At 50.0% G+C, this 25,133-nt stretch overlaps 10 protein-coding genes across 12 annotated transcripts; 5 read left to right on the plus strand and 5 right to left on the minus strand.

Annotated features, from left to right (window-relative positions):
• Positions 1 to 576: 576 nt before the first annotated feature.
• On the minus strand, positions 577 to 1,965 carry TrAFT101_002174 (uncharacterized protein; the record flags this gene model as incomplete). Its single annotated transcript, XM_066126525.1, has 4 exons — positions 577 to 881; positions 939 to 1,070; positions 1,133 to 1,239; positions 1,307 to 1,965. The coding sequence occupies 4 exons, from the start codon at positions 1,963 to 1,965 to the stop codon at positions 577 to 579; spliced, it is 1,203 nt and encodes a 400-aa protein (XP_065982628.1).
• A 2,175-nt stretch (positions 1,966 to 4,140) lies between these two features.
• TrAFT101_002175 (uncharacterized protein) lies at positions 4,141 to 5,696 on the minus strand. Its single transcript, XM_024910940.2, has 3 exons — positions 4,746 to 5,696; positions 4,538 to 4,672; positions 4,141 to 4,459 (listed from the first exon to the last, which is right to left on the minus strand). Exons 1-3 carry the CDS (start codon positions 5,329 to 5,331, stop codon positions 4,164 to 4,166), a joined length of 1,017 nt encoding a protein of 338 aa, XP_024763295.2. The 5' UTR covers positions 5,332 to 5,696; the 3' UTR covers positions 4,141 to 4,163.
• A 1,106-nt stretch (positions 5,697 to 6,802) lies between these two features.
• TrAFT101_002176 (uncharacterized protein) lies at positions 6,803 to 8,443 on the plus strand. The gene is made up of 2 exons (XM_024903673.2): positions 6,803 to 7,876; positions 7,935 to 8,443. Exons 1-2 carry the CDS (start codon positions 7,174 to 7,176, stop codon positions 7,979 to 7,981), a joined length of 750 nt encoding a protein of 249 aa, XP_024763296.2. The 5' UTR covers positions 6,803 to 7,173; the 3' UTR covers positions 7,982 to 8,443.
• A 440-nt stretch (positions 8,444 to 8,883) lies between these two features.
• TrAFT101_002177 (uncharacterized protein) lies at positions 8,884 to 11,843 on the plus strand. The gene is made up of 3 exons (XM_066126526.1): positions 8,884 to 9,352; positions 9,425 to 10,600; positions 10,667 to 11,843. Exons 1-3 carry the CDS (start codon positions 9,020 to 9,022, stop codon positions 11,630 to 11,632), a joined length of 2,475 nt encoding a protein of 824 aa, XP_065982629.1. The 5' UTR covers positions 8,884 to 9,019; the 3' UTR covers positions 11,633 to 11,843.
• Positions 11,844 to 11,947: 104 nt separating this feature from the next.
• TrAFT101_002178 (uncharacterized protein) lies at positions 11,948 to 13,437 on the minus strand. The gene is made up of 2 exons (XM_024910553.2): positions 12,865 to 13,437; positions 11,948 to 12,792 (listed from the first exon to the last, which is right to left on the minus strand). The coding sequence occupies exons 1-2, from the start codon at positions 13,204 to 13,206 to the stop codon at positions 12,148 to 12,150; spliced, it is 987 nt and encodes a 328-aa protein (XP_024763298.2). The 5' UTR covers positions 13,207 to 13,437; the 3' UTR covers positions 11,948 to 12,147.
• A 930-nt stretch (positions 13,438 to 14,367) lies between these two features.
• Positions 14,368 to 15,701, minus strand: TrAFT101_002179 (uncharacterized protein). The gene is made up of 2 exons (XM_024906444.2): positions 15,166 to 15,701; positions 14,368 to 15,116 (listed from the first exon to the last, which is right to left on the minus strand). The coding sequence occupies exons 1-2, from the start codon at positions 15,430 to 15,432 to the stop codon at positions 14,586 to 14,588; spliced, it is 798 nt and encodes a 265-aa protein (XP_024763299.2). The 5' UTR covers positions 15,433 to 15,701; the 3' UTR covers positions 14,368 to 14,585.
• A 1,503-nt stretch (positions 15,702 to 17,204) lies between these two features.
• TrAFT101_002180 (uncharacterized protein) lies at positions 17,205 to 19,467 on the plus strand. Of its 2 annotated transcripts, XM_024902421.2 has the most exons (5): positions 17,205 to 17,520; positions 17,577 to 18,401; positions 18,480 to 18,527; positions 18,589 to 19,006; positions 19,057 to 19,467. In XM_024902421.2, the coding sequence occupies exons 1-5, from the start codon at positions 17,242 to 17,244 to the stop codon at positions 19,209 to 19,211; spliced, it is 1,725 nt and encodes a 574-aa protein (XP_024763300.2). In that variant the 5' UTR covers positions 17,205 to 17,241; the 3' UTR covers positions 19,212 to 19,467. The 2 variants fall into 2 exon arrangements, with proteins under 2 accessions (XP_024763300.2, XP_065982630.1); XM_066126527.1 differs by having other exon boundaries at positions 18,589 to 19,467.
• Positions 19,282 to 20,615, minus strand: SEC11 (Signal peptidase complex catalytic subunit; the record flags this gene model as incomplete). Its single annotated transcript, XM_024909647.2, has 4 exons — positions 19,282 to 19,856; positions 19,944 to 20,000; positions 20,055 to 20,269; positions 20,370 to 20,615. The coding sequence occupies 4 exons, from the start codon at positions 20,613 to 20,615 to the stop codon at positions 19,691 to 19,693; spliced, it is 684 nt and encodes a 227-aa protein (XP_024763301.2). The 3' UTR covers positions 19,282 to 19,690.
• Positions 20,616 to 20,813: 198 nt separating this feature from the next.
• On the plus strand, positions 20,814 to 21,549 carry TrAFT101_002182 (uncharacterized protein). Its single transcript, XM_024899551.2, has 2 exons — positions 20,814 to 21,075; positions 21,140 to 21,549. Exons 1-2 carry the CDS (start codon positions 20,983 to 20,985, stop codon positions 21,347 to 21,349), a joined length of 303 nt encoding a protein of 100 aa, XP_024763302.1. The 5' UTR covers positions 20,814 to 20,982; the 3' UTR covers positions 21,350 to 21,549.
• A 299-nt stretch (positions 21,550 to 21,848) lies between these two features.
• On the plus strand, positions 21,849 to 23,998 carry TrAFT101_002183 (uncharacterized protein; the record flags this gene model as incomplete). Of its 2 annotated transcripts, XM_066126529.1 has the most annotated exons (6): positions 21,849 to 21,914; positions 21,975 to 22,193; positions 22,260 to 22,605; positions 22,664 to 22,782; positions 22,835 to 23,012; positions 23,071 to 23,396. In XM_066126529.1, the coding sequence occupies 6 exons, from the start codon at positions 21,849 to 21,851 to the stop codon at positions 23,157 to 23,159; spliced, it is 1,017 nt and encodes a 338-aa protein (XP_065982631.1). In that variant the 3' UTR covers positions 23,160 to 23,396. The 2 variants fall into 2 exon arrangements, with proteins under 2 accessions (XP_065982631.1, XP_065982632.1); XM_066126528.1 differs by having other exon boundaries at positions 22,664 to 23,998.
• Between the last annotated feature and the right edge of the window lie 1,135 nt (positions 23,999 to 25,133).

Genomic DNA, 25,133 nt, shown 5'->3' on the forward strand with positions numbered 1-25,133 from the left:
TGGCGCCGGCTAAATGTTATCGTGTGTTTGTGTTGATGTCGTGGCTAGGAGCCAATGGCGGTAGTGCCAGTTGCAGTATCGATCTACTTGCCGTGATACACCCAAGTCAACATGCGGTGAGGATAGCTATTCTTGGCACCTGAAAGTGAGACTTTTGTCTCGTTGAATGCGACAGGTTCAAAAAGCTCTTGAAAGGAAGAGGGATTTGATGCGGCCAATTGTTATCCTAACACAGTTTCACACCATGACTTCTGTCATATATAGACAAACCACTAGTGCGATGCCGTGACTATTTCCTTTGCCGGGCACACACCCCGGAACAGTCGGGAGTTGATGCTAACAATGATGCTAAGAAATTTTCGATGAGTATTTGGAGAGTATAGATATCAGTTCGACATCATGAGTGAGATATAAGCATGCGAGCGTGAAGAATCATCAAAGTTATGTCTAAGCTCAAAGGAAAAGAACACAGAGGTATCAATTCTCAGCAATCGCTAAATACCACAAAAAAATGGAGAAAGAAAAAGAGCGCAAAGAGATACGCCAACCATCTAGCCAAAACATGAACACTATATTCTACAGCGTATCATTCTCATCCCGAAGCTGCTCCGATCCGAGTAAATGGTATCGGCCCTCCTCTCGGAGCCGAGCGGTGGTAACTCTGTCGGGATAATTCCTCAGAAACATGTTTGTGAAATGAGTTCCATAATGTATCCCGCCCATCGGCGACTGTCCGGCATTGTAGCCAGGCAGGGGCTTAATCACAGAACGAAAGTTGGGTTCGTGAAAGTACGCAAAGGCAAACCGTTCACGAACATTAAGCCCGACTTTATGCGGGGTTGACTTGAGAAAGTTGTTGGTCATATACTGCATCATATCGCCTGAGGAAAAAATATGTGAGCCAATGCTTCTTCGAATAAGAGCATTTGGACGCTTACCTGGGAAGACGGTGAATGTCCCTGCAGTGGGAGGCACATACACCCACCCAGCATCATTTTCCCTCAGTCCAGCGGACGTCTTTTCCCAGTTGGCAAATTGCTCATCCTGACGCGGTGGGCGAACAAAGAGTCCTGGAAGACGTTATCTCATTAGAGTTACGGTCGGCAGATGTTTTCATAATAAAACTTCATACCTCCAACGTCGTCTTGAGCGGCAATGACAAGCAGACCGTAGTCTGTATGAGAGCCTATGCCACGGCCGTTTTTCCCCTTTCCATTTGTCCTGTCTCTCTGTGGGAATCTGTACGAAAATCCTCATTAGCGACTATGCTATTTAATGAAAATCAGATCATATGCTAACAACTCACCTCAATATACGCATGTGATGCCACCCATCATCCGTGTATCTCGTGAGAGATCCCGTGGGAACATCCAGTCCCATTTCGATCAACTGCAGCAGCTTCTCTCCCGATACGGCCAAGTCGTTCATGTAGCTGTTCATGACATTCTTCATACTCTGGTCAGGCCATGGGCACGGTCCATGGCACGGCCAGCCTTGGGCAACTCGCTTATCGGTGTGTGGTAGATCCTTTGTCACGGTAAAGATCTCTGAGTAGTCGGCAACTCCATGAGTGATCTCCTCACCAGATGCGATGTATCCTGAGTAGCTCATGTCGTCAACGCAGGCTTGCTTCTGTACATATGATCGCGAGAAGAAGCGCCTGCTTGCGGCGTTGGCGGCTTGGTAAAGCCTTCGCTGTGCTTTTGACATGTCAATCTGCAATATACCATCTCGGCGCCAGGCACTGATCATGGCGTCTGCTATGGCCTTGTCACACACAGACCCCGAAACCTTCTCAGGCAGACTAAAAGTCTCTAGTTTCCCAATCTGAGCCGTGAAGCCAGGTGGTAAGCTATGTGTGGCAGCTGCTTGCGCAGTCACTGTCGATGTCGAGGCAGCACGTGTTTTAGTTATGAGATGACGGGCTACACCTACGCCCTTGCTGGTGACCTTGACAATGGCCATCTTCACCGAAGAGAACAGGGGGAATGGGTATGCGTATGCGCGAAGTCTTTGGACTTTTCTTGCTCAAAGTGGAGTGAAGAATATGAGATCTTGCGCTGCTCTAACTTTGCTATATCTTGGTTACAAGTTAGAAAAAAAAAATGCATGAAGGAACGAGCGAGCGAAAGGGGAATATATACTTGAAGCTCTAACGCCTAGCCGTTCGAATATTTGACTCAAACTCAGCAGCCTACCCCTATCTTCCCACCGCCATCTACTTTCTCCGGGTTACGGAATGTTACTCAGAGTGGCACATTGCAGACCATCTATTCTCATTACAGCTATTTTTTATCATGGCCACAACCCTGCCTAACAAGAGCCAACTCCAAACTATGTGTGCTCGTCAAAATTATGTACGACATTGGTCATGTCTCTGACAGCTGAGGGGGCTGCATGGACAGACCTGTATCACCTCCCGCTTAAATCTGCTAAGAGGCGGTCAGAAGTACTAATTCTTAAAACCAGACGTTATAAAGAAGGACAAAGACTAAAAGATAAAGTCAGAGAAAAGGTGAAAAGTAAGCGTCGGCACGAATGGGCGAAATTGGGATATCTTGGACACAAACCCTACGCTGTTTGGCAATGTCAAAAGTATAAGCCTGCATGGTTATCAGCGACTCTTCGTCTTTTGACCGCCACAATGATTAATACTAGCTGTTAGACGGAACCAACATGCCGGCCATATCCGAATCAGCTACATACGCGGCGGGGAAATCTATGCTTAATACGTTTTCATTGTGGAATGTCATTTGTTCATCAACTCCCTATTGTCACACCTTAGACGCGAGGATATGAACCGCTATGGATAAGCATCCATCTACAACTCCCTTACGGTGAGCAGCATAAAAACCTTCATACTATTAGTTCTAGATTTTTATTTCGTTATAAACAACATCAACTACGTCATGTAGATGCCCTTCTCCGGCTTACTTACACAACAGTTAACACAGATAAAGTGGTGATTTTAGTGGTACAACAAAAGAAATGCAACGAAATGTATGCAGAGTAAAAAGGGCACGAGGGAGCGTCAATGTGGTAATCTCTTATTGGCAGCTCGGCTGGCGTCTCCGTCATTTCAAACCTAATTCACCTCGGATTTTGACATAAAATAGAGTCTAAATGGGAGCACAAGCTCAAACAACAAGACTAAATGTGCGTGACCTGGCCTGGGTCTGAACGAGGGTGAAGCAGAGCTAGCAATATTTAGCTACTGCTATGAACACTGAAGCTGGAAGCTCGATCTCTCCCCAAGAGTTCGATGCTGACAAAATAGCTTCACCCCTTGAATTGACCTTTTCAGCTATATAATCCGGGAACATGTCATTGCTTCGATCGCAGACCTAATGGCCGATCTCTTAAGCAAGATGCTGTAGATCGGCGTCGATCGGCATCTCCAACCGTTGAGCGTCCTCCCCTCTGATGGCCATTCATACCAGGGCGTGCAACTCATCAGCTTCCCCAAGTCGGACAAGAAAAGCACAAGCACACCTCTTGACACCTCGCATGGCTATGAGGCTATAGAACCGGTCGGATGGAGCTATCTTGGAAGAGATGCTGAGACTTCCCGATCGCCTAACCCTCTCTTTCTTTTCTCTCGTCTTCTCTTCTCTTCTCTTCTATCGTCATTGTCTTTAGCGGAGCAGCCGATCACATCCGATTCGTCTTACCAGCAGCCAGCTGACCGACTTTGATTAGTTTAAAGCGGTCCGACATTGGAGAGCATAATGATGGGAACGCTTGATCGAATCACAAGGCTGTGCAACTACATTTCTAAGAAGAGACAGACTGCGTCTAAAGAGAGAGATGGAGCTGGCTAGCATCATTCGCAGCGTAAGCTGTACGAGAGTCTCTAATTACGTAGCGGTCTAGAGAGAACTTTTGAGGCATGTTCGCCTTTATCTGCCAACGAGGAGTCGTAGCTTTTTTCTCCTTCTCTCTTTTTTTTTTTTTTTGCATATTTATTTGTATTAAGATAATGTTACAGTGGTAAAGAATCTTTGACATCGCGTCATCGTGCAGCACGTTCAAGAAAATCACCCTCATCACCATACCCCTAAGGTCATAGAAACACAAAACCACACCCCCTTCAATCACGAACCCTCCTCCCCCCCACCAAAAAAAAAAAAAAAAAAAAAATCTCAGGACGGGCCAACTACACCTCACTTCACAAGTTTAGTCGTCTCATGCTTCAGACCAGCCTCCTGGGCCTTCTTATCCGCAATCTCATTGAGCGCCTTCCACTCCTCCGCACTAACCCTACTCACACTCAACCGTCCCTGCTTCAGCATCATCATATTCTCCAGCGGACCGCCAGGCTTGCCCAGCTCGCGCAGCTCCTTGAGGCCGATGGGCACGGCAAACTTTTTCCTGAACTCGACGTGGACCAGGCTCCAGCGGATGTTGTCCTTTGAGGACTGCGGGTCGTAGTATGGTGTTCCCGGACGGCGAGCAGATTCTGGGTGTTTTATATGTTAGCCAAGATAAACAAGCGTTTCTTTTCCCCATTCGCTTCATTTTCATAAAAGAGACCTACTGTCTTCAGAAAACTCCTTTACAATCTCCATGACGCCCGCAATGCCAGGCTCTTTGCAATTGGAGTGGTAAAAGAAAGCCTTGTCACCCGCATTCATATTCCTCATATGATTACGCGCCGCATACGCTCTTATACCTAAAATGGGGGCGTTGTCAGTAAAATGACCATCTTTGCAATTACCACTATGACTACTGTGGAAAGAACTCACCATCCCATCCCTCAGGCTTCTCCCTCGACCGCAAATCATCGATCGAGAACCTGACATCAATGCCGTTCTCAAAGCGAGACTCTGGCTCTGCCTTCATCAGCCAGTACCATTCGCCGTCATGGCGCGGCGCATCTGGGTTGGTAGTTGGGATGGAGTCGATATCAGGGTCTTCAGACACGGCCCGCGAGCTTTTAGCATCATCCTTGGCAACTTTCTCACTCTTTGATGATGTCTTTGTTTCTCCCTTCACCTCATCATCATCATCATCGTCTTCTTCTCTCTTAGCCTTGGCTTTACTGCTCTTCTTGGCAGGTGTCTTCTTCTCAACTGTAGTAGCCGTAGCAGATTTAGCTGTAGCCCTATTCGTCTTCTTAACGCTATCACCCTTGCTCTCATCCTTTTCACTAGCGGTAGTTCTCTCCTTGGTCCTAGACGGCGCAGCTTTCTTTGCCTTATCTACCGATGCCTGATCCTTCACATCGGGCTTCTTAGTTGATGCTGCTGCTGCCGCGGCCGCTTGGCGTGAAGATCGCCGTTTGGCAACAGGCTCGTCGCCATCATCTCGGGTGCGCTTCCGGGGAGGCATGTCAGCCTAATAGTGAGAAATAAAAGCCAAACTGAGACGAAAGCGAAAATAAAAAAAAAAACTTCCAATATTCTACCGCGTTGCACCTGAACAGCCTCAAAGCCAGGGTCAATTGCTGCTGCAAACTGCTGAAGCGTGCTGTAATTCCGGCGCGTCAGCCACGCGCTCAGTCCTCAGGCCTAATTAATCCTGCATAGCCGCAGTGTGGCGCCCTCCCCCGATTTTTCCTGCTTAGCACGGGGCTCCTTCGCAAAATTAGCCGCGGGCGCTGCCGTCATTTTCTGCGGAGCTTCAGTCCGGTTTATTTTCATCTTGCTCCAGCGGCCTCCGCTTCGGACCAAACAGGAAACCAGAGCCTCAAGTGAATTTTTCTTGCTTGTAAGCGCCGCGACCGCTTTTGCGGCTGCACAATGCCTCACTCTTGGCAAAAGAAAAAAAAATTCTTTGCAAGAGGGTGGGCAAATCCTTGTCTTTCAGTTTAGCGCTACATTTGGATTGAAATATGCCATTGCGTGGAAGCGTCGTATTCGCAGCCTGCATTCGGCCCCGGATTGGGAAGCTGTGGCTTGATGACTCATCAAGTTGATGAGTCAGCGAGCTGTGGATCTTCAACTGGGACGACGTTGGCGACGACATCTCATATGTTTAACGACATGTTGAATGGAACTTGGATAGATTTTGAGTGTTTAACGTTCAATTATTCATAATTACAGCTTATTGTATAGGTTGTCCCAATCGACACTAATATGTCAATGCTGCGAGCCTACAATGTCCGTTGATGGCGCAAGTGTTTTGAGAGCTGCAGGCAGTCGTCGTAGTATATAAGTCGTGATATATGACAAGGAGGATAGATGCGGCCGTATTTGACTGCTCAACATCGACGGGAGATACGGCGTAGGCATATGGGAAGCACACCGCGCAGAAGTGCAGCAGGAAGAAAAAGCCGCATAGCACCATTAGAGGCCAGCGCTACAAGTCCCAGCCATTTGAGGCGATCGAAAAGCACTCACAGGGCTCCACAAGAACAATGACTTCAAAAGTTATATGGTAATAGGCCTCAATCGGCCAGCGAACAAGGAAAATTACAAGGCGGTGCTGCAATGCCCGTGAAGTAGCACGGAGAATGCGTAGGACTTTTGGCATAGTAAACGGCAGGTCATGGCAATGGCAAAACACCAGGGCAACGACGAACCATCGACAAAAAAATTCTCCAAAAGGAGCGATATGCACTTGCACAAGTCCAAGAACCCAAAGAGTTCATGTTTAATGTGAATTGAATCTGTGTCCAGTGCGTTCATGCTCAATGAGTGTTGAGTGCTTGAATGTTCAGTTGTGTGTTCAATATGTGTTCAACGTGGGTGCATTCAATGGGAAGCCGATGGTCGGCAATGCGGGGGACTTGAACAAAGAAAAGTCTGCATACTTAAAGAGTTGATGCAAGCGAGTGATGGTGATGACGAAGGGTAGCATGTGCAGAGATGTCAGGAGGATGAGGTAGGTCGGGGAGGTAGTGTCCGGTAGGGGCTCTCATTGGCTGGGAGCAAGGGGCTCCCTCTTCCGGGTATAAAAGGCACCTCTCCCCCAGCTACCCTCCTCCTCACCACTCTCTCCTCTTCAAACCCATCCACTCAACTTTCATCAAAAATCAACCGCAAGACACCTCAAAGAGTTTGCTTTGATAGAGTCCTACCGTTGAGCTTCCTTCATACCACTGCACGGTTAGCATCTTGCTTCATACCTGCCGTCGCCTCCCCCCCTGCCTACCACCATCAACCTATGCAACCAAGGATAGGTTCCAGACAAACAAACATTAGCATACCATCACATTCCTTTGATTGAACAATGAGTTCCGTCAATATGGACAGGATGTCGCCTCGCTCGCCTGAATTCCTCACAACCTTTGTCTCTGACAAGGCTGGTGGCAGAAGAGTCCTTGAGAGCCATCCAAGGTATCGAGCCCAAAATGCGGCCACTGAAGATTCAACATCATATAGAAACCACAGAGACTATTACTCAGGCTCATCAACGAAACGTCTTCGCTATTCTGGAGCGGACGAAGCTGCTGATCAGCTTTCCTCGCATCACTCGTCACGTGAGCTTGACTCCCTTCTCATTGAAGCATCAGTATCATCAAGAGGAGCACGGAGTCATGGTTCCACCAAAGAACCCAGGAGATATCATCTCCCGTCCCCTCCCCCAGATGAATCTCAACATTATCGTTGTGGTCAAGTTGAGGTCTTCCCAGGTGCTACTAGAGCACGAAGAAGTCGTGATCTCCAAGGCTTTGGCGCTTGGAGCGATCACATTGCATTGCCTCAGCAGCAGCAACTCCTCACTGAGAGTGCTTACAACGACGAAGACATCTTTCAGAGCAAGAGAATGAGCAGATCCAGTATACCCGACACACCACGGGACTGGCTACTGCCGACTCCTGAGCTCTCTCCCATGCCCACGCACTACACGTTCTGTCCGTGCTGCGTGGATGAGGAGAGTCGTATAAACGACACATGGCATATGGCAGGCAAAGAGAAGATGCATACTCAAAGTAAGCCTCCCTGAGCGCGAACCCAACCACTTGAGTCGTAAATACTGACCATCGCTAGTGGAGAATGCAATGGCGTACATTGAGCAGATGAAGTTCAAAAAGTAAGCATGTTAGTAATAGAGCGACAAAGCGGCAGCCAGCGTGATTTGGGGAAAAGCTTGAGGGCAAAAGGCTATCTGTGACAATAATGGGCAATGGCGTATGGAGTTTTCTGTTGAATGATGTGATTGGAATCATTGCAAGGGTTTTGCATTTCGCGATTAGCGGGCTGTAACCACTTTCAGTAATAGTAATGAACAAACGCAGCTCACTGGCAAAGTTCCGCCGTGATTAGAAGAGTGGCGAAGAAAACGGAAGGACTCAAAGAGAGTTCCAGCTCGCCAACGCAAGAGGTCAGCTGTCGTGCAAAGACATGGTTCCTGGAGCGCTAGGCGTCATTATCCAACCAGAGGCTGCTGAGTCTGCCTAGCGACAAGCATTGAGCAGGCCGCCAGGTCGAGTCCACGCCCTGTGGCAGACCGCGTGTCAAGGGATACAGATGAAACGGACTGTTAGAGAGAAGCAGCGACGATGCCAGAACATTCCGTCTCGCAGTCGACGAGGAGAAGCGCCGAGTTGCTCAGTGCAGTAGTTGGAACACAGAGGATCGACTGCAGCAATTGGGTGGACGAGTGGTCAAAGTCCTAGATTGTGATTATGAGGGGAGTGGAGACGGGAGCTAGGCTGCTGCGCCGCTTCGGGGACCGAGTGCGGGACTATGCTGTTGCCTCAGGCCGAAAATGGCTGCAGGACTAAATTTAGTCCGGAGTATCTCTGGATTTTGACTTTGACATGACGAAATGCTAAAGCGTCTGCATGGCGGGGTTAATCTTTTTCCATCCCGCCTCACTAGCGTGCACTTTGCCGCGTCTCTACCGCGCGGCCGCGCTTAATGTTGCCCGGCAACCCCTGGCAGCAACATTAATTAGATAAACAGGGGGGCCACTATCAGGATATAAATCTTGCCTGGGGATCGATTTAGTCACCATATCCACCGGCAACAAATATACCAGAGCGTAGAATATATCATTGCGTTTTTTGTTTCACTTTCTTTTGTATTCCTCTTTTGAACCCGCCGATCAGTCTACATTTATTCACATTATTATGGATCCTATCCCGAGATCCCAGCATCTCTTCGACGTCTTCCTCCGCCTACGGCCACCCTATCCAGGAGGCGCACAATCCGAACGCATTCTCGACGTTGAGCAACCTGAACACAGCCCGCATCCGACACACATTACGCTGAACCCACCGCCAGATCGGCGAAAGGCCGTTGAAAAATTCGGCTTCACGCAGATATTTGAGGAGGATGAAGACCAGCTCGATGTGTTCCACTGCACGGATACCTCGTCGCTGATTGAAGGTATCCTGGCACCTGAAGGTGGTGACGGCACCGACGCTGTGATTGCTACTCTCGGAGTCACCGGCTCAGGCAAGGTATGGAAATGGAAATGGCAGCAGCACATGATGCAAAGCTATCTTCCCTTGGCCGTCTAACATCCAGGGCAGACACACACGATTCTTGGCAACCGACACCAGCGAGGCATGGCTCAGCTCGCAACCGATGTCATTTTCCGATCGATCAGCGAGAACATGGTCGAATCAGCCCAGTCGCCGACCCTCGATTCTCTACAAGCTTGCGATGCGTCTGAATCCACGCTCGTCACGGCAACACACTTTCTCGATACCATGAGCGCAGACTCAATGCAGGCAACTCGCGGTGGAGGGTCCAGGTCAACTACGCCGATGATGGTACGAACACAGCCAGCCCTTTCGTTTGTTAAGCCGCCCACCCCAAGCAAGGCTGCTCCCAGCGCACAGCAAATGCCGGGCTCCTTTCCCGACTCAGCTGCAACGAGCCCGAAAAGTGTCGAGCCTGTTGGTGAAACTGAAGAGACGCCCCAGCGCAAGGCGCAACAGGATTGTTCCTCCCAGCAGTCTCTGGGAATAACAAAATCGAATACGATTGCCGCCGTTTCCCCATCCAAGCGGATGTTGGATAAGCCATTCATGTCATTAACCGCGGCCAGCCGCCTCAAGACAACTGCTAAACAAAATATCAAGGGCGAAAGTGGTAGCCTCGGTTCCAGCTCTGGCCAACGACGAACTCTACGCCGCCATTCGAACTTCCTAATGTCGCTTCCTAGTGGTCCGGATGTCAGCGATTTCGTAGTGCCCTGCGACCCCGCCGCCGAATATGTCGTTGTCGTGTCCATGTACGAAGTTCACAACGATCGAATCTACGACCTCCTCACCCCCGCGAGCAAATCACCGTCCACCAAGGAGCTCCGTCGCCGACCCCTTCTATTCAAGCCCACGGAGCATTCCCCTGACCGTAAAGTGGTCGCCGGCCTTCGGAAAGTAGTCTGTACCGACGTCAGAGAAGCCATCTTGGTCCTTGAGACTGGCCTGCAGGAAAGGCGAGTGGCCAGTACAGGGAGCAATAGTGTCTCCAGCAGGAGCCACGGCTTCTTTTGCTTCGAAGTCAAGAAGAGATCCTTTGGATGGAGGAACAACTCTTGGAGCGGAAGCAAGCTTACAATTGTCGATCTTGCGGGGAGTGAGAGGGCAAGGGACGCAAAGACCCAGGGCGCGACCCTGGCAGAGGCGGGGAAGATCAATGAGAGTCTCATGTATCTGGGACAATGTCTCCAGGCCCAAAGCGAAGCCAATGGGTCTAGTAAAGTGAGTTTTTCTCCTCATCCAATCTCTCTCTCTTTCTGATCACGACCTATCTAACAATTCTAGCAGCCCAATCTCATACCCTACAGACAGTGCAGACTTACGGAAATCCTCTTTTCTAACTCCTTCCCTTCGGCGCCAACGAATTACAGCCACCTTCCTAGCCGAAACCCTCAAAGAGGTGTCATGATTGTCACAGCAGACCCGCTGGGCGATTTCAACGCAACTTCCCAGATCCTTCGGTACAGCGCTCTCGCCCGGGAGGTGACTGTTCCCCGTGCTCCATCATTCAGTGCTGGCATGCTGTCGCCAGGAGGTAACGGGCATGCCGCGCCGAGGTCGTTTGGTAATAACGGCTTTGGCTCGGTGAGAAGCCATTTTTCACCTGTCACTGCCACCGATGAAAGAGTTACGATGGAAATCGCCGCGCTGGAAATTGCCAGGATGAGTGACGAGATCGAGCAGCTGCGCGGCGAAATTGAGGTGCAGAGCGAGGCTCGTATTGCGGCCGAGGCTCACCTCCTTAGTGCGGAGGATCGAATGATTGACATTGAAGCCGCCGTCCGAGAAGAATGCGCACTTGAATTTGAGCAGCGCCTTGCGGTCGAACTCGCTCGATTCAAAGCATCGATGCAAATCGAAAAGGAGCGACATGAAGAGCACTGGGACCGCAAAGTCGACATCTTGGAGCGCAGTCTGGATAGTGGCACTTTTGATGAGGATTTCGACAAGGAGAATGTTTTGGTGGAGAATCTGACGCAAGAAGTCGAGCGTCTGCGGCGCGAAAACACGATCCTCAAGAGGGAGCTCTCGAGCCGCAGCCCAAGTAAGCGGAAACCTCTGGAAGAGCGCGAAGACTTTTCCATGACCGGCGATTCTACGCCCAAGTTGAAGTCTGATAGTGTGTCAAGCCTCAACCGTAAGCTGGAGCGCCTCAAGGTCGGCGATGGTCCTCGGCTTCATGCCAATCCTGGTAGTCCCAAGAAGGTGCGCAGACTGGTTGCAAGGCGCTGGGAAGATTCAGATGGCCATTAAAGCCAGTGGAGCTTCTTCTTGTATAACTCTTCTTCCTGGATATTTTTGGACTGCTACTTGGTGATAATTTAAAATGACGATACCACGGCCTCCACGCAAGAGAAAAAGAAAGGCAGTGTGGTGTTTGGAGAAAGGGATGGATACCCATGGTTTAACGACTTTTAGAGATGTGGGATTGCTGGTTTTTGGGTGTTTGTTTGTCTTTTTGTCTTGTTTTTTCTTTCTTAATTCAAGTGTATATTGGGTAAATAGCATAGTCATACTATTTTGGTTAAAATACGGCAGACAGGATATAACAGTATTATAAATCGGTATGTCTATTATATTCATCTATAGGTATAATTGAGAGGTTTGGGTATGTGACTAAACGGGTATCTTCAACACAACAAGGCCAACCAACGTCGCGTCCTCGATATATACTCTCTACTCTTCGATCTAATACTACTTCCTCGCATTACCTCGTTTCCAACATTACTAACATTACCGCCTTCATACCCCTCTATTTTTGGACAATCTTATGCTTGTGAGCCACTGGGAGCGTCATGCTCTACAATGTCGCCACTGCGCATGGGCTCCTTGCCTTTTCCTTTGCTCTGAGTGGTAGCCTCATTTTCAGGTTCAGCCTCTGTCTCAGTAGGGGCTGCTACATTCCTAGCCTGAGTCTCAGCCGGAGCTTGCTGGATTGGCTGCCAGCCTTGCATCATGGCCTGCAGGCCCTGGGGCTGCGCGATGACATAGATGGGCCGCGAAGCAGCAGCATTGACCTTGGAGGTATCGACACAGGCACCGACAAACAGGATGAAGTGAATCACGGCAATGATATAGGTGATGATAGCGGCAGCGTACGCAACGCTCCTCTCATGGCGGAACTGGTGCCTGGCAGCGATAACATCGGGGTCGTTGGAGTTGTCAGTGCACGAATAGACGTAGTCGTCGAGGGTGGAGTTGTATCGGTACGAGCACGAGTCGCCGTCGTCGCCGTCGTAGTTGTCGTTCCACGAGCTTTGGAACCAGGGGCCGAAGAGGGAGGTCAGGATGACGGCGACGAGGAAGATGATGAGGGAGAGGGCGACGTGGGCGCCGGGGTGGATGCCGCCTTTGAATTTGCGGACGGCGCGGGTGATGAGCTCGGCGCCGCTCCAGAGGGCGGCGATGATGCACTTTGTTTTTAATGTTAGTTGTCATTGACATTCACACTGGATAAGAAAAGGAATAGAGTGAAGGAGACTTACGGGAGGAGCTGCTGCGATGACGACGGTGTCGATAAAGTAGACGTAGTTGAGGGTGCTGAAGCCGAGGCCGATGCCCACCACGGCGAGAACGAAGGACAGCGACTGAAGTCCCAGCTTGATGAACTCCCAGACCTTGTTCTGCGGGGGCCTGGGCGGCTCAAAGGCCTGCTGGGCCGGGAAGGGAGCGTAAGTCATTGGAGCCGGTGCGGGATAGGGATACGGCTGGTATCCTGCCGGGAGACTCATTTGCGCTGGCGGAGGCGCTGCGATTGCTGGCGCCGGGGCGGTTTGCGGTGTGATTTGCTCCATTTGGGGGGGTTGCTGGGAGGAGGAAGAGGCCATGGCGGTGAAGTTGGGAGGAGAAGCGATTTGTGTTGTATGTAGTTTTTGGATATTAAAGCGTTTTGGGGTTTAGAAGTTGGTGATATTAGATGAGATAGTAGGTAGGTAGTTTCCCCTGGTTTGAAGAGCGAGAGACGAGGATTTGAAAACGAGTGAATGGCGTCGAAATAGAGAGAGATTTGCGACAGGGTATATAGCGACAACCGATTTAAATGATCATGCTTCAACGCGAAAAAAACAAAAAGAGAGAGAGAAAGAGAGGCGATTGGCCAGAGAGCAAAACCAAGTGCCGATAGAAAGAAGAAGAAAAACGAAGCAGCAGCAAAAGCCAGCGCAGAACCCCGTTGTCTCTTTCAAGCGTCTCGTGCCGAACTTTTGGCCAAGAAAAAAAGCGCTAACTAGACAAAGAGAGAGTCAGCCCTTCTCAGCAACACCTCGCTAATATAAATACACGTAGTAGCGGCTTTCTTTCTTCGAAACTAGGAGAACTGCGAGCCGGGATCCCCTGTCTGTGCTGACTGAATGCCGTGATTGGTGCATTCTGCGCTTCGTGTACGCCCATTGGCTGGGGGCTGGTTATAGCCAGAATCAGAAGAGGAACCACGCGGATTCGGCTATTGCCCGATTTGGCAAGGGGCCAGGGGGTAGCTTAATTGCTGGATGCCTTTTTTAGAGGGGGCTTGCAGGGATTGTGATTTATGGGTGGGTTTGGTTGACAGTCATGCAGATGGGGAAATAGGCAGCAGGGGCCCGTGCGAGGATGGAAAAAAAAAACAAGGCAGAGAAGTGCGGTGATTGAGTCGAACGATCGGTTGTGAAAACAGTTAGTTGGCGTGCCAAGGTTATTGGTTTCAGCTCAGCTCAGGATGAAATAGCTAGCAGTAGACTGGACACGAAATGACACGGAACACAGTGCCTTGTAAGCAGAATCACAACGGAATTGCTTTGGAGCGAGCGGCGTGGTGAAACAAGGTTAAGGTTAAGATGCTGGGACCATCGCAAGCCTGGTTGTCAGTTGAAGCTGTCATATTCCCTGTAGTTGACACTTGACAGGAGTTTCCAGAGTATAAGTGTGTCCCAAATATGAAACTAAAATGACATAAAGCGTCTGCATATCGCCAAACATGGGAGAAGAAGCTAGTAACACTACAGCTGCTGCGGGAAAATTTTGCAGTTTCAGGCTTCGCCATAGCCTGTCTAAAAGTATTATCATTATAGAGGAATACGTTATCTAAATACGGCCAGTCAACGCCGAAGCTCTTCATAGAATCATATTTTCGTTGTATAAATAAAAAAAAATTCCGTATAACTAGTCCATTACCAATATCTCACCACCCCCTCTTCTCGCTCATAAAGACAAATCTCGGCCATTTCCTTTTTCAAGCCGGAGCGTAGTATTCCCTAACCACAGGCTCCTTGGCCGCGGCCGCAGGGGGCTGCATCTGCACAGACTCGGCAGACGCACCGTTCTGCGGCATCGGCTGCCACCCTTGGCTGGCGGCAGGCCAGTTCTGCGGCTGGGCAATGACCATGATGGGGCGCTTGGCGGCCGTGTTGCGCCTGTGCGTGCGGATACAGGCGTCGATGAAGAGGCCAAAGTTGATTGCGAAGATCATGCAGGTGATGACGGCGGAGCCGACAATCTTGCCCCTGGGGGCAGGATCCTGGGGCGCGCAGTTGTTGTACGTGATGGTGTTGCCCTGGCTGTCGGTGGTGAACTGGCAGCCGTCGTCGTCCTCGTAGCCGTTGTACAGGGCGACGTATGTGCAGAGCATGCCGCCGGTGACGCTGGCAATCATCCAGATGATGAGGCACACGCCGACGTGGGCTCCGGGGTGGATGCCCGTCTTGAACTTTCGGACTGCTCTGGTGATGACCTCGGCCAGACTCCATATCGTGGCGAGCGCGGCCTATATGGTCAGCTTGTTCTGCAACTAGAGTTCATAAGAAGAAACATACAGCAGGCAAGGCAGCAATAGCAACACTAATGTCACTGCCGCTAAGGGATGATAAAGAGAGACCCAAGCCAATGATACCCAAAAGAAGGGCAGTTGCAAAGAATCCCAGCCTGGTGAACTCTGCGCGTTTGCTCGTCTCAATCGGAGGGGGTGCAATGGTTTGCTGCTGGCCTGGATATGGCTGGTAATACGGCTGGAATCCCGCCTCAATCATTTCCTGGGGAAGCGAGTTGTTCTGGGCCATTTGGGGAGTCTGTTGAGAAGCCATGGTGAAGATGGTCGTTTGTCTGTTTGGCGATGAAATAAGATGAACCGGCAAATGTTTTTTTTTTCTTTTGTTTGTGATTTTCTTAGAAAGGGCTGTCTATTCAACAACACTAATACCCTCAAATCGCAATAGTTGATGAAGAAATTAAGCGCGCAAAACGAATGTTTGTAAAATAACGACTGGCTGTGACCGAAACGGCACACAAAGGAAAAAACGAGTGTATATAACACAGCCGGGGGGCTGCAAGATTTGCGCTGCTTCAAAAACGAACGACGTAGCGAATGACTTGAAAGTGAAAGAAAATTCCTCCAGATTCTCAGGTGAGGGCTGGCCGCCGGGCTAATAAATAGCACAGACGCTGGTTGTTTGCCGCATGCAAGAATCGCGGCAGGGGAAATTAGCCAAGGCGCCCATGTGTAACATTCCGCTGGTGCTAACGACAATAGTGGCGACGAGGATCCACATCCATGATCCAAGTTGCTCGTGTGCGGCCAGACTCTGCCGGAGCTTACCGCTGTGCTGGTTGGGAAAATGGAGTCGTTGCCTGGAAGTTATGGGGGGAAAGGATAAAAAGAAAAAAAAATATGGCTGGGCGGCATCATCAGGCTGTCAAAGCTGAAAGGCAAAGCAAATCTCTTCACTCTTTTGCCGCGACTGTGGCCCTCGGCGCGGCTATGGCCGAACCGCGAGATTCCCAAGCGGGTGGGCTCAAGGCACAGCCTCTCAGTCTAGGCTTTTAGTCTTATTTCCCTGCCGCTTTTATCCCCGGAACGCAACTAAGAATAGCAAGTCTGTTGCCGTCGCAAAGCAGATACGTGTATCTCGAAGATGGTCATCCAGATTAGCCTATCGGCTCTGAGTTTCTTTTAAACTCGCATATATACTCTATTGTGCCGTGTTGTACCACTATAAGACACATTATGCCCAACATTGCTGTTTTCAGTCATGGACATGAGAGTTAACTAATCAAGGTAGCTGGTTAACCAAGACATTGAGGGTCCAAAATCCTCTAGCTGCAGTGCTGTAGTTCAGAGGAGAGTTTGATATTCTTTCCAGAGACGCAAGAAACTACCTACTAGTTGGTATATATACAGATAAAATACAGCTTGATTTCCAATCATTTTGCTTCTTCATAAAGACAACGCGGGACTTACTTCCGGCGACATGGCTTTGTTCCCGATCTAAGATTGCCTTGCATCACAATTTTGCATCTCCTATCGTAACAATACTGCTGAGAGGTGGTCCGGTATAATTTAAACCTATCACCGGTCTAGGAAAAAACTGAGATCAGGATTTGACAGAGTTTGTTGTCGAATGTCGGATAGTTCACCGCGGAATACCCGATGTATCCATTAGGACTGTGTCTCTCATGTAAATGGTAGCACTATATTTTATCGCCCCTTCTTGATCTTTCTTTTGCTCCTAAATACGTTATAGGCTAGCGTTCAGTATCCTCGTGTGATATGCATTCCCTATTTACCAATCTTGAATGGAAACTCGAATAATATCACTGCCCACAGTATTTTTTAAGTCTTCTTCTCCTTATGGCTACACCAGGGATTTGCTTTGGTACAATATAACTCTCACCTCTGCTGAGCGTAACCATGGATGGCAAGGTCTTCTATGGCGTGGTGCAACTTGAAATCCTAACAGCTGGCCATCTGAGACACGGGTTCATCCCGACTATAATGTAAGGGAGAGGCAGATGCCCGAAACCCAGCATTACAGCTGCTGCCACCAGAAAGACGTAACCTTTACCAATCTCCCGACACACGCAGACCTTGGATCAGAGAGATTGATTGCTTCGACATGACTACCGACACGAGATGGAAGGGGCTTGCGCGCGCCAAACAGCAGGCTATCCTCGACGCAATCCCAGCCAAATGGAGAATTCAAGAACCCATACCGCCTGCTGCCGATCTGCGAGACTGTACAGGAACCTACATCCAGCAGTACTTGACTCCGCGGGAAATCGAGATGACTGAGTCGGATGCTGTGTCCATCACGCAGCATACCACTGTGGGCTTATGGAGCGCAGTAGACGTGACCGAGGCTTTCTGTCACAGAGCCGCGATTGCCCACCAGCTAGTACGTGTATTTCTTGCATCATATTGTCACAGGATAACGACCTAATACTCATACAGGTAAACTGCCTCCATGAGATATTCTTTGACGAGGCTATTGCCGCAGCGGGCGTGCTTGACCAGCATTTTGCGCAGCACCAGAAGCCTGTCGGTCCCTTGCATGGACTCCCGGTGAGTCTGAAGGACCAGTTCCACGTCAGAGGAGTCGAAACGACAATGGGCTATGTCGGATGGATCGACACTTTCGAGGGCGTCAAAGGCGATGCGCGTGCACGCACCTTTGAGAGCGAACTCGTCAAGGAGCTGCGCAATCTCGGGGCGGTACTCTTCTGCAAGACCAGCGTGCCTACGACGCTCATGGCCGGCGAAACCGCCAACAACATCATCGGCTACACGTGGAATCCCACAAACCGCCATCTATCCAGCGGGGGCAGCTCCGGCGGCGAAGGCGCGCTGATTGCGCTTCGAGGATCGCCTGCTGGCTTTGGCACAGATATCGGAGGCAGCATTCGTGTCCCGGCCGCTTTCAATGGCATCTTTGGTCTGCGGCCATCCTCGGGACGGCTGCCATATGAAGGTGTGGCAAACTCCATGGATGGCCAGAACATTATCCTGTCTGTTGTTGGGCCTATGGCCACGAGTGCTCGTTCTCTAAAGTTACTTACCAAGGCCGTTTTGACGCAAAGCCCGTGGAAGTACGATCCGCTGGTTCATGAGCTGCCATGGCGGAGCTCGGCCGAGAGGACTGTTCAGGAACTCATCGACGGAGACCCTTGTGCACTCACTTTTGGGGTTATGCATCATGATGATATTGTACTGCCCCAGCCGCCGGTTAGAAGGGCCATGCACTTAATTGAGCGTGTGCTAAGGCGACGAGGCCATCAGGTGAGCAAGGAAATATCCAAACCAAGCAACATTTAGATTTCTCTCAGTGAAGCCTTCGAGAAAGCTCATGAAGAATAGATTGTCAATTGGCGTCCGCCACCTCACGATATCTGCCTTGCTATTGCGGTTAGTTTGAGTGGCATCTTGCATTATTCATGCAGATACTGACTAATTTCACTTTTTCCAGAGACAAACTTTCCAGTCAGATGGAGGGGAAGATGTACAGGCTCATCTTGATCTCTCAGGCGAGCCACCATTGCCACAGTGTCTCATCTCAAAGTCAGACAGCTTAAACGCCCGGCAAATAGCAGCACTCAACGTCCGGAAGCGTCAATGCCAAAAGTCCCATCTTGATTACTGGAACTCGACTTCCAAACTGACTTCAAGCGGACGCCCGGTCGATGCCATCATATGTCCCACCGCACCTCACGCAGCCGTCGTTCCAGGACAGTTCCGCTACATCGGATACACCAGCTTTGTGAATACTCTTGACCTTACTAGTGTGGTGATACCCGCCACGTATGCCAGCAAGTTGCTGGACCGACCTGAGCCTCGGGACCCTGCAAGCTTCATGAGTCACGAGGATATGGAGATACATTCTGATTGTGAGTTCTGATGCTCTGGCATCTACAACCTTGAAGCTAAAGCCCTCCAGACGACCCTTTGATTTATGATGGTGCACCAGTGGGAGTTCAATTGATTGGCCGCCGTTTAGAAGAGGAGAAGATTCTTTGTCTCGCAGAGTATATTCAAGCATTCTGTGTTGAGCCATTCATGTCTGCTGAGAAAACACAGGTTTGGGGTTGCTAGCCTTGGGGTACATGGGTATGCAAACTTGTTCAAATATGATAAATGTACATTCACAGCAAACAAACCGCAGCGTTAGATATGTATCGATATGACCGATCCTGATGAGCTGTTTTAAGATGCCTGCCTAGCAAAGTTGATTTTAATCAATGGACAAAACAGTCATAGCCTCTACTTTGGAGCTGTTTACTTCTCCACGACATTGCCATCATACTCGCACAGAAACCGTGCCACAGCATCTCGAGCGTGTACTGGCTGGATTGTAGTCCTAGAAACCCGAGCGCCACAAAGTTTCAAGGAACCTGTATTCATAACCTTTATGAATAACCTTGCGCTGGTGAGCATAGTTGGATGAGAGCAGTCCCGCGCTATCATGGTGCCTGGGTGGAGCCGCCGTATCACATCACGCCTGAAAGCTCGCGCTATCACAAAGCGGACCCTTGGATTACATGCTTGTAGTATATGCTGTATTGTATCGTATCTTATTCCCGCTGTAATACCACCATAAGACCCATTATACCCAACATTGCCGTTTTCAGCCATGGATATTCTGAGAGTAATATTGTCACATAGCCCACAAACGGCACGTATGCTACTACGCTGCCGACGATGTCGCTGCGCTCCAAGTAGTCTTGCCCTCTGGCGTACCTGTGGTGGGGGGGAAGAATCACAGTCAGTAACCACAAGTCGCAAGAGATGATCAGTTTGTATGGCTAGATAGAAGTAGAAACTCACAATTCGGTGTCATCGGCAACGTTATTGTCTCCTTTTGTTAACAGCCGTGCCTTGTCCCTGCGAAAAGCATCAGCAATACGCATCAACCTGCCGAAGCAGCATTTCACCTACCCATGGCCAAATTTCCGTACGACTCGATGAACAATGGGAATTTCCTTATCCTTCACATTGTACACAACAATATCGCCAACTGAGGTTTCGGTAAACAGCTCGCGGTTCCATAGCAAGAGCAGGTCGCCTCGCTGGAAGGCCGGCTCCATGGAACCACTGAGGACAACGACGATCGGGGAGGGAGAGTCGGCGACGATGGAGAGGCCCTTCCACATCTATGCAGCAAAAACAAAAGTCAGCTTCATATTCCTATGTCTCCTTGCCACAATGCGCCGCATGGATTGGTTATGCGGCAGAGCAAGAGTCGCAACGCACCATGAATGCCGTGGACAGCACTAGACCAAAGTTCATGATCTGCGCGGCGATATTCCGCGGGTTCTGGAGGCCCGAAAACATGGTGGGCGCCTCGATCTCGAAATCGCAAATATGCTGGTTGTTGTGGTGTTGTGGTGTTGTGCAGAGTTGAATTGGCCGTGGTCCCGGTGCTTGTGCTGGCCAAATCGCAACACCTGTGCTGTACTGTAAATTGAAGCCACGCGAGCTCCAACACGATCTGGACATGGTGGCTCTCACAAAGTGCACGGGCCAATCAGCGCTTCCGACTGGGCGATCGGCCCCGCCCAAGCTGGCAGCTCGCAGCGGTACGTACCGCGGGCAGCTTCTGAAGGTTTTCGGGATGGCAGAAGCTCGATTTGCGGGGGTTTGATGTCATTGCCTGGACGCCATGGACAGAAGATGTCATCGCTCGTAATGGCGGGCTTGGGGCTGAAGCGTAGAATTAATTAATGTATTAATGTATTGAAATGCCCGTCTCTCCGAGCTACTCTCTTGCCACTATCACTATCTGCAAGAGGATAGCTGTGGCATTGTCCAAAGTCAATTCCCATCACACGCATTACCCTACAGCCAGGTGTAGACATCATTCACAATGGAGGGCAGCGGCGGCAGCAGCAACAACAATCCCGAGCAGCAGACAAGCCTGATGGGCGGCCATGCTCAGTACCTTAAAGGCGTCGGAGAGGTATTCGCAGCTTCCGGGGCATCCATGTCTTCGCCATGAAATGCTAACAAGATGTGTCTTACAGGCAGCTGTTGGAAGCATCAGCGGCTCCAAATCCTGGGCCGACTCGGGAGCGCAAGACAAGGCAGCCGGCCTCGCCGCAATGAAAAAGGCTGGCGAGCAGAGAGATCCCAACCAGGGTTATGGACGAGCAGAGGAGTGGGCTGGCAAATTGACCGGCTGCGAGGGAATGCAGAAAGAGGGCTTCGCAAGCGCTCATCAGAGAAAAGACTGAGAAGCGTCGATTCATCTCCTTTCCGTTGTCTGGGACGACCGGTTGCGGCATAATTGAATGTATAACAATGTAAAACACAAATATGTAAAAAAAAAAAAACAAAAGATTGAGCACTCTATTTGGCATCTCACCTTCCGTGTTGTACTTGATAGGAGGTGCTGCGGAATACAGGGGAGCCCTCGAGCCTTCTGCCACTTGACGTCCTCTCACAACTCTCTTTCCCAATGAACAATGTAGTAGTAGTAGCATGCGCTTAATTATTTGCAGATAAAAGTGCCGCCGCCATGTTTACTTCAGCTTCAACAATACACGCCATCTTCCTCTTGTTGCTGCTTAGAGACTCAGTCCTATCGCATACAATCTCCTCATATCCATCTCGTTTAGTCCCACGATTAATCGGGAGGGGAAAACTGCTCGCTAAAGCATTGCTACAATCTTATAATTCGACTTCTTTTTTTGCCACGCTATTTGCTTTGGCTGCTGGGCATTACAATCAACAATGGACTCAACACCTCTACTCATCGGCTCGGGTAGCCTTCCCGGCCCGACCGTTCTACAGGACCATGTGAGTACATGCTTTCGAGGGATTCTGCTGAGTAGATACTAACAAAAGATCATCAACCAGCCTGTGTTCCTTCGCGCCAGCCATTCTCCATGGTTCTGCATCCCGCAAAACGTTCTCGTTTTCTTCCGGGGGCTCATTCTTGCATACCTGGTGGCCACCGGTTGCCTGATTCTTAACTACGAGCTTACGGAAGATACGACTCTATCCAACTATCGACTTTTTTTCGACTTTGCGATTATCAGCTTTGTCTTGGTTCTCTTGTACTACATCATCACGTTTGTAGGTTGGCATGAAGAGTGCTTCTGTGCCGAGCAGATGAATGGCTAACATCACTCGGCCACATAGTGCTGGACCTTCACTCACTTGTACTACCCAGATGTGGAAGAGGTAGATGGACGCCTTGAATGGATCATCATCAGCATGATGTCTCTACCCAGAAATCTGGCTAGCCTGCGCAAGCAATTTTACTTCTCTTTGTTTTATACCACTACAGTCGTCTTCGCTTTTATGAATACGGTAATCTACTGGTTCATTACGCGACCGCATGATATTGAGACGGCACCTGGTGACAAGGCTCCCGATGACAATAATCCTGGAGGCAATCTACATAACGGCAATGACCCAAAGAATGGAGATGCAAGCGGCGGAGAACTTTGGCGTGTAGGAGGGTATCTTGTTTCAGGTACACCATGTAAGGAACTTTTATGACCACTGATAAGAGCGAGCTGCCCGCTGACATATTTGACCAGTCAGTGATATTTTTGGCCAAGGGTGGTTCAAGTCCTTCTGTATTCTCAACCTGTATGGGATTACGGCCATCATTATGATCATTGAGATACTCTTTCTCAACAGCATCAAACGGCCATTTGTGAGTGTAATCACACGAAGAGGGGCATGACACTGAACTGACATGTCCATAGTCAATCTATGCCCATATCTTTAGTCTCCTCGTGCTCGCAGGTCTCTTCCTTGCCTGGGCCGCCATCGGAAGAGCAGCCACCGGCGTGTACTCGTTCTTCTGGCTCGATCCACAGGAGGTTGGCTCCCAAGAAGCGGTGGCGGCATACTGCATCGGCTTTGTCCTCCTGGCTCCCATTTGTAAGGCCCCTGGCATCTGCCGCTTTGAGTGCTGGTCGATGGCTAACAGTGGCTACAGGCTTTATCTTCATGCAGGGCTTTGTTGGCATTCGAGAGTCGCTCACTCGACCCCGCGTCATTCTACAAGCAGCCCCGCTGGAGGCCTAGATGCGAGAACGCGATGGAGGGGTAACGATGGTGACTGTTTGAGTCGACTGGATCGGAGGGTGTTTGTGGGCGTGTGACGCATCAAGGGACCAGACCGATCCGATCTCCTATGAAAAAGCCGCAACTGATGAGCTGTCAAGGTGGGGAGAGCAGTTTTGGAACATTATTTAGACCTAGAATCAATTTTAGAACCGATTGTGTTCCTGACTAGAACCAATCCGCAACCTTCTATTTGCCTATAAAAGTTCTCTTCCCATGACTTAAAGGGGTTGAAACGGCCCGGTGGAGAATCTCGGTGTGTCTGTACACGTTGACACACCCATAACGCCTGATCATATGATAAGGCATGGACTTGGTATTTTCCGCCAATATGTACGTCAAAATAGACGCTGCTTGTATGCGTGGCGCATGGCGTTTGGATCGCTGGGATCGCAGGGGAAGAAACGTTGCCCTGGGCGAGTAAAAAGCTGAGGCTGCGCGAAGTTGAGGCGCTTCAACCCCTCCGTGGAACACGTCACAGGTACATTGCGCCTACGTCTTTGAATGAGGGGTTGGCGGCCACCGCGTAGTAGAGGTACCAGGAGGGAGGCCTCGCCCAATGCCCCAATAGAGTGCAAGTTATTGCAAACTTGCAATACGCATCAAAAAGAGAGAGAGCAGTTGGTTGCCATAAGACATATATACACAATAGAGCGGAAAAGTGCCAAAAAGTGCCAAAAAGTGCAAAAAAGATTTCGAAGCTGGCGGTATCTTCTCTCCCGCCGGGAATTGAACCCGGGTCTCAAGCGTGACAAGCTTGCATACTGACCACTATACTACGGAAGATGTAACAGTCTTTGGTAGGCTGTTGTAGTGGGTCGCTTCGATGGAAAGCTCAGTTCCTATTGAGCACTAATAAGCCTTGCCATAGCAGCTGGGTAGAGCGACTTACACGGTACGGGTAGTGTCAGTAGTACTGTATGCGTCACTGGTCAGATGAAGGTAAACAGCCATGGAGAGTGCCGGCAGCAGAAGACGAGACGAGAGAGAGACTCGGATTAATCGACGACCGAGTCTCCTCTCCTCGAGGCGAAGTTGTAGTTGTAGTTGTAGTTGTAGTACATATTGTGTCTGAGGTCGAGGTGCTTGGGATCGATTCGGGGCTGTATACAGCGTATGCAAGGAGGACTTCAGAGACCTTGTCTTTTGACTGAGACAAGGTCTCTGATTCGGCGTGCTCTTGTTCACGACACTTGGTGCCCGGTGATTTGTCTTACCTCCTTATTCAGCTGCCTCCTGTGCCACTCCCATTCCACTCCCGGCTGCTCTCCTCACCTTTTCTATTTCTGACTGTTGCGTGACCAGAGGGGCAAAAGACACTGCTTGGCCGCCTCTCCAATTGGCTGCGTGGCTTGCATGTCGCAGAACCAAGGTTCCCAGCCAGTCATTTTGCCAGCCCTGCCACTCGGTGATGTCGACCTGCATGGTCCAGTGCCATGTGTCCGCAACCCCCCGAGCCGGTATCTTTTGCATGGCGCCCCAAGTACTGGGTACCTGCCGTGCCGCGGGCTGCCGCCGTGGCTGAGACACCAGTTCTCGCCGTCACGGTCAATCGGTACCTGTCTGGAGGAGGTACATATAGTGGAGCCTGGCCTTGCTCTTTTCCCTCTTCTCCTCTTCTTCCTTTCTTTCTTTCCCCACACGCAAGCCAGAAAGGGTCGCAAAGCTCCTCGCGAAGAGAGCATCTTCTTGTACTCTGGTATAAGAAGGTGGTCTTTTCGCGCCCCGGACCCCGACAATCTTTTTGTTTCTTCTCATTGCGCGTCATTCACTCATTCATTAGGCTCATTTTCTTGTAAAGAAGGCATTTTCTCACCATCCTTCGCTCGCTCCTTTATTCGTCGCTCTCTTAGTCAAGTTACATGTAAGAGCGCTCTGTCTTATGCATCAACATCACCACCACCTCCACCAAGACGCCTCGTTCTTTAGCCACTT

The sequence above is a fragment of the Trichoderma asperellum genome, chromosome 1, assembly GCF_020647865.1.
Source record: "Trichoderma asperellum chromosome 1, complete sequence".
Classification (NCBI taxonomy): Eukaryota; Fungi; Ascomycota; class Sordariomycetes; order Hypocreales; family Hypocreaceae; genus Trichoderma; species Trichoderma asperellum.

Coding starts and splice junctions, on each gene's coding strand:
- TrAFT101_002175 (XM_024910940.2), bottom strand. CDS start 5,331: ATGCCTCCCCGGAAGCGCACCCGAGATGATGGCGACGAGCCTGTTGCC. Junction 4,673..4,745: donor GAAGCCTGAGGGATGGGATG/GTGAGTTCTTTC, acceptor CCCCCATTTTAG/GTATAAGAGCGTATGCGGCG. Junction 4,460..4,537: donor AAAGGAGTTTTCTGAAGACA/GTAGGTCTCTTT, acceptor TAAAACACCCAG/AATCTGCTCGCCGTCCGGGA.
- TrAFT101_002176 (XM_024903673.2), top strand. CDS start 7,174: ATGAGTTCCGTCAATATGGACAGGATGTCGCCTCGCTCGCCTGAATTC. Junction 7,877..7,934: donor AGAGAAGATGCATACTCAAA/GTAAGCCTCCCT, acceptor GACCATCGCTAG/TGGAGAATGCAATGGCGTAC.
- TrAFT101_002177 (XM_066126526.1), top strand. CDS start 9,020: ATGGATCCTATCCCGAGATCCCAGCATCTCTTCGACGTCTTCCTCCGC. Junction 9,353..9,424: donor GAGTCACCGGCTCAGGCAAG/GTATGGAAATGG, acceptor CATCCAGGGCAG/ACACACACGATTCTTGGCAA. Junction 10,601..10,666: donor AAGCCAATGGGTCTAGTAAA/GTGAGTTTTTCT, acceptor CAATTCTAGCAG/CCCAATCTCATACCCTACAG.
- TrAFT101_002178 (XM_024910553.2), bottom strand. CDS start 13,206: ATGGCCTCTTCCTCCTCCCAGCAACCCCCCCAAATGGAGCAAATCACA. Junction 12,793..12,864: donor TCATCGCAGCAGCTCCTCCC/GTAAGTCTCCTT, acceptor TTAAAAACAAAG/TGCATCATCGCCGCCCTCTG.
- TrAFT101_002179 (XM_024906444.2), bottom strand. CDS start 15,432: ATGGCTTCTCAACAGACTCCCCAAATGGCCCAGAACAACTCGCTTCCC. Junction 15,117..15,165: donor CTATTGCTGCCTTGCCTGCT/GTATGTTTCTTC, acceptor CTGACCATATAG/GCCGCGCTCGCCACGATATG.
- TrAFT101_002180 (XM_024902421.2), top strand. CDS start 17,242: ATGACTACCGACACGAGATGGAAGGGGCTTGCGCGCGCCAAACAGCAG. Junction 18,402..18,479: donor TAAGGCGACGAGGCCATCAG/GTGAGCAAGGAA, acceptor CATGAAGAATAG/ATTGTCAATTGGCGTCCGCC. Junction 18,528..18,588: donor ATATCTGCCTTGCTATTGCG/GTTAGTTTGAGT, acceptor CACTTTTTCCAG/AGACAAACTTTCCAGTCAGA.
- TrAFT101_002182 (XM_024899551.2), top strand. CDS start 20,983: ATGGAGGGCAGCGGCGGCAGCAGCAACAACAATCCCGAGCAGCAGACA. Junction 21,076..21,139: donor ACCTTAAAGGCGTCGGAGAG/GTATTCGCAGCT, acceptor TGTGTCTTACAG/GCAGCTGTTGGAAGCATCAG.